Genomic DNA, 5,446 nt, shown 5'->3' on the forward strand with positions numbered 1-5,446 from the left:
TGGGCTCCAGCAATCCTTCCGCCTCAACCTTCCAAGTAGCTGGAACTACAGGCGCGCGCTACCACGCCCGGCTGATTTTTGATTTTTATAGTAGAGATGAGATCTCGCCAGGTTGCCCAGGCGCATCTCGAACCCGCGGGCTCAGGCAATTCACTCACCTCAGCCTCCCAAGGCCCGGGATTACAGGCTGAGCCACCAAGTCCGACTTATAGTTATTTCTAAACCAGTGTTACTCACACTTTGGGTGCCAAAGAATTGTCTGGAAAGCTTGTCAATACAGAGATTCTCAAGTCTTCCTGTGTCCGTGATTCAGTGATTCTGAGATCAAATCAGAAGTGGGGTCTACGATTTTGCATCTTTCTTTCTTCCTTCCTTCCTTCTTTTTTTTTTTGAGTTGGAGTCTCACTCCGTCGCCCAGGCTGGAGAGCAGTGACACACTCACGGCCACCGCTGCGTTGACCTGCTGGGCTTCAGTGATCCTTCTGCCTCAGCCTTCCAAGTAGCTGTAACTATCTATAGGCGTGCACTACCACGCCCGACTAACTTTTGATTGACTGTAGAAACGAGGTCTCACCAAGTTGCCCAGGGCCAGTCTCGAACCCGTGGGTTCAGGCAATCCTCTCACCTCGGCTTCCCAAAGTGCTGGGATTATAGGCATGAGCCACTGTGCCTGGCCAACAAATGAATTTCTAAAATCACTGTAAACATTTTACAATTGAGAGACTTCACACAACAGCCCAGATTTCTGGATTCTCTTAGGAAAGCAAACAAACAAGCAGAAGACTGAGAAATCCTGGGAACACATCTCAGCTCATTTCCTTGTGCAGTAAAGAATATTCTCAAGTTTGCTAAAGAGGTGACAAGCTGGGCGCAGTGGTAAAATGACTTTTTAAATATTTTTTTAATTTTAATTTTAATTTTTTTGAGTTGGAGTCTCACTCTGTCGCCCAGACTGGAGTGCGGTGGCCGCTCCCAGCCACCACAGCCTCGACCCGCTGGGCTCCGGCGATCCTTCCGCCTCAGCCTTCCAAGTAGCTGGAACTACAGGTGCACGCTACCATGCCTGGCTAATTTTTTTGATATATTGTAGAGATGAGGTCTCGCCAAGTTGCCCAGGCGGGTCTCGAACTCCCGGGTTCAGGCAATCCACTCACCTCAGTCTCCCAAAGGCGTGGGATTACAGGCTGGGCCACCGAGCCCGGCTGTAAAATGACTTTTAATCCCAGCACTTTGGGAGGCAGAGGCAAGAGGACTGCCTGAGCCCAGGGGCTCAAGAGCCAGCTGGACAACTTGGGGAGACCTCATCTCTACAATAAACCCCAAAAATTAACCGGGTGTGGTGGCGCTCATCTGTAGCACCTGCCACTTGGAAGGCTGAGGCAGAAGGATCACCTTGAGCGTGCCACTGCACTCCAGCCGGGGTGACAGAGGGAGACTCTAGGTAAGAAAAAAAAAGGGTGCAAAGTCACAAGACTTCAGACCTTACCTTCCTTATCTATGAAATGGGGACACACCTTTGCTTATAAATTCTGATAATGCAAATCAAGCTAGGAGTGCCAGAAGGGGGCACTGTTAATTTTTTAAAGAAAGGTACCGGCTGGGCTTGGTGGCTCATCCTGTAATCCCCGCACTTTGGAAGGCTGAGGCGAGTGGATTGCCTGAGCTTGCGGGTTCGAGATCAGCCCGGGCAACTTGGCAAGACCTCGTTTCTATAATAAATTTTAAAAAATTAGCCGGGCGTGGTAGCGCATGCCTGTAGTTTCGGCTCCTTGGAAGGTTGAGGCGGAAGAATCGCCGGAGCCCAGCGGGTCAAGGCTGCAGTGGCCGGGAGCGGCCACTGAGCTCCAGTCTGGGTGACAGAGTGAGACTCCAACTCAAAAAAAAAAAAAAAAGTCTGACTGGACCACAGTGATGCTCACTCATTTATAGATCACTATGGTGGCACTGGTGAAGGCGGGTGAGCAGTTGAGCCCGGGAGCACAGAGGCCAAGGAGATAGCAATGTTTACGATGGGTCCTTCAGGGAGAAAGGTTGCCCGTCTCTGATCTGGACAACACACCTGGAACATGAGACTCGGGCAGAAGGGGGAACGGGTGCTGTTGCAGTGGAGGACGGATGTCATCCAACCAGGCGGGCAGGGACAGGAACACCACCCAGGGCCTCCTTACCACTGTTGTCCAGGGCACCTGGGGGATCCTGGTATAGGTCATTGTTATGTAGATGATGAGGAAGAACACGGTGAGGACCCAGTAGAACACAGCTACGAACATGACCCAGCCAAATGCAGGGACCCGGAAGTACTCAGTTCCGGCGATAAGTGTCCACACCAGCAGGCCCAGGACCTGTGAAACCGTAGAAGCAGAAGAGGAAAGGGAGGTGAAAGTAGAAAATAAAGAAAGAGAAAGAAGTAGAAACAAATTAAGAAAACCATGTCAATGGCAACTTTCATGTATATACGAGGTCCAACAATTAGGTTCCTGAGCATCCTAGAAAAAAGTATGACATACCTCACTGCTGAATATCACAATGGTCACCTTCGAAGGACTCCCCTTGGGAAGCTGTGAACCCAAGCCAGCACCTAGCCTACAGCAACTTTGGAACTCTTGTTCGGGAATGGCCATCCGAGCTGTCGTAAGTATTTGTTGAGGGTGACGATTAAGTTCGTGAATTCGCCACCATGCGCTTATGATGGTAGCACTGTACAGACATCTGTATTGAAACACCCTCCCTTCTCACCTGACCTGGTAAAATGACTTTTTTTCTTCACCCAAAGATAAAAGAAATATTGAAAGGGAGACATTCTGATGACATTCAGGACATCAAGGGTCATATGGCAACAGCTCTGAGGGATATTCCAGAAAAAGAGTTCCAAAACTCTTTTGGATGGGTACACTAGGTGCTGGTGTGAATGCATAGCTTCCCAAGGGGAGCACTTCAAAGGTGACCGTAGTGATATTCAGCAATGAGGTGTGTAGCACTGTTTTTTTTTTTAGAAAGCAGAATTTTTATTTTTATTTTTTTTGAGTTGGAGTCTCACTCTGTTGCCCAGGCTGGAGTGCAGTGGCACACTCACAGCCACCGCAGCTTCAACCTGCTGGGTTCAGGCGATCCTTCTGCCTCAGCCTTCCAAGTAGCTGGAACTACAGGCGCCGGCTAATTTTTTGATTTATTGTAGAGATGAGGTCTCGCCAAGTTGCCCAGGTGGGTCCCGAACCTGCGGGCTCAGGCAATCCACTCACCTCAGCCTCCCAAAGGCGCAGGATTACAGGCTGAGCCACCGAGCCCAGCTAGAAAGCAGAATTTATTGAAAGGAGAGAAAACTCCCACAGGGATCTGAAGGGGTTGCCCATGTAGCACTTTTTCTAGGATGAGTTTGTGAACTTACTCGTTTGACCTTGTACATATACCACATACATACATATACAACTTAAAAATATAATAGGGTTTGCAAACTCATGTATCAACACATGACAGGAGGATAACCACGGCAGGACAGGCCAGGACCACAGCAAATAAGACATCCTGCTTGAGAGGGGTAGTCTTAAAACTCAGTACTGCCGGGCTCGGTGGCTCAGCCTCTAATCCTGCGCCTTTGGGAGGCTGAGGTGAGTGGATTGCCTGATCCCGCGGGTTCGAGACCTGCCTGGGCAGCAAGACCTCATCTGAACAATAAAATAATTAAAAAAAAAAAATCAGCAGGGTGTGGTAGCGCGCGCCTGTATTTTCGGCTACTTGGAAGGCTGAGGCGGAAGGATCGCCGGAGCCCAGCAGGTCGAGGCTGCGGTGGCCGGGAGCAGCCACTGCACTCCAATCTGGGCGACAGAGTGAGACTCCAACTCAAAAAAAAAAAACAAAAACTCAGTGCTAGCTGACTGTTGAGAGCCGGATTTGCCAGGCTTTCCTTCATTTCCCCAGAACATAGAAACTCAAGCTTGTACACGGTAACCTTGACTTTTATTTATTTATTTATTTATTTATTTTTTGAGTTGTAGTCTCACTCTGTTGCTACAGGCGCATGCTACCACGCCCGGTTGATTTTTGATTTATTGTAGAGATGAGGTCTCACCAAGTTGCCCAGGAGGGTGTTGTACCCGTGGGCTCAGGCAATCCACTCACCTCAGCCTCCCAAAGGTGCAGGATTACAGGCTGAGCTACTGAGCCCGGCTAACCTTGACTTTTAAAAATTTGTACTAGTGAAAAGTTTTAAGACACTATTTGGGCGAAACAACACCTGTGACTGGAATTTGCTCACGGGCTGATACTTGCTAAGGAAACAAGATAGCAGGTCCACTTAGAGGTGGTTCTTGGGACAGATCTCCTGGGACAGAAATGAACCTCTGGGCATTCCCCACCTGCCGCTAATACTGTCCCCGCAGACAGCCAGTCACATGTGGTCTGAGAGCGCTACCAGAGGGAGACCAGGCAGGGGCCCAGCCCACACACAGATGCTTGGTATTTTACCAAAAGTTGTGTATCCTCCCAGCAAGAGTCATCCAAATCTTCACCCCTGCTGATGAGCAGGTCCAGACCCAAAGTCAAATTAATGTCACTCGCTGACTAAAGAAGGACTCATCGAGGAAAAAGAAACTGACCTAAACTGCAGATGTCTGAATCCTGGACAAAGGAGGGACACAGCAAGGTGTGCACTCACACCCCAGCACCTTCCAAGGACTTGATTGCCAAGTCATGAGAGTTAGCATCTGAACCCCATCCCCAGGAGACGGCCTCAGGTCCAGGACGGGCTCTGGTGGCACATCCTGGCTTGCTCTATGACTCAGGACAAGGCATTTTATTTCTGTGCTAGCTTTCTTTGTGGCGTAGCAAACAAAATGCTAAAGTAATTCCAATTGATGCAAAGCGGGAAAGACAGATTTCACTCATCTGTCCAGGATTTGCCTTCCTACAATGGGTCAGCTTCCTGCTGTCAGGCCCTGAGGACAGATGGGGTGCAAACAGAACAGATTCTGCTCATAGACACCTGGAGTCTTGTGGGCAGGAATATCTGACTAGCGACAACTGTGACAAAAGCAATGAAGGACAACACAAGGCAGGACACAGTCTACAAGAGAGGGACATGACCTTGCTGGCAGGACCAGGGAGTGTCAGAAAAGGCCACATTGAAAAGCAGCCTGAAGATGGTGTGAGAGCTAACCAGGCAGAGGCCTGGGGGTGCAAAGGCCTTTGCTGCCCTCTGGATCCTGTCCACCGGTAGACTAAGTTAGGACATGGGGGCAAAACGTTCGAGGTTGGGGAGGGTCAGGTGACATAGGCCTAGGAGGCCTAAGGATTTTGTGCTTTATACTAAAGGCAAGGTCAGGTTATTTTTTTTTGTCTGTCTGTTTTTTGAGTTGGAGTCTCACTCTGTTGCTCCCGGCCACCGCAGCCTCGACCCGCTGGGCTCCGGCGATCCTTCCGCCCCAGCCTTCCGAGTAGCCGGAATTACAGG

The 5,446-nt window shown here is 49.7% G+C and overlaps 1 protein-coding gene across 1 annotated transcript in view; it reads right to left on the reverse strand.

Moving 5' to 3' along the window:
• Positions 1 to 2,621, reverse strand: part of CMTM8 (CKLF like MARVEL transmembrane domain containing 8) — a gene marked incomplete at its 3' end in the record, with an annotated part of 9,711 nt that extends 7,090 nt beyond the window's left edge. Inside the window, exons 1-2 of the mRNA XM_008066385.1 lie at positions 2,508 to 2,621; positions 2,169 to 2,342 (exon numbers count right to left, since the gene is read on the reverse strand). Of these exons, the coding sequence (XP_008064576.1) occupies positions 2,169 to 2,342; positions 2,508 to 2,621 (288 nt within the window). The remainder of the gene's footprint in view (positions 1 to 2,168; positions 2,343 to 2,507) is intronic.
• Between the last annotated feature and the right edge of the window lie 2,825 nt (positions 2,622 to 5,446).

Source organism: Carlito syrichta, unplaced genomic scaffold (assembly GCF_000164805.1).
Source record: "Carlito syrichta isolate Samal-C Ts95f unplaced genomic scaffold, Tarsius_syrichta-2.0.1 Scaffold308900, whole genome shotgun sequence".
In the NCBI taxonomy this organism is placed as follows: domain Eukaryota; kingdom Metazoa; phylum Chordata; class Mammalia; order Primates; family Tarsiidae; genus Carlito; species Carlito syrichta.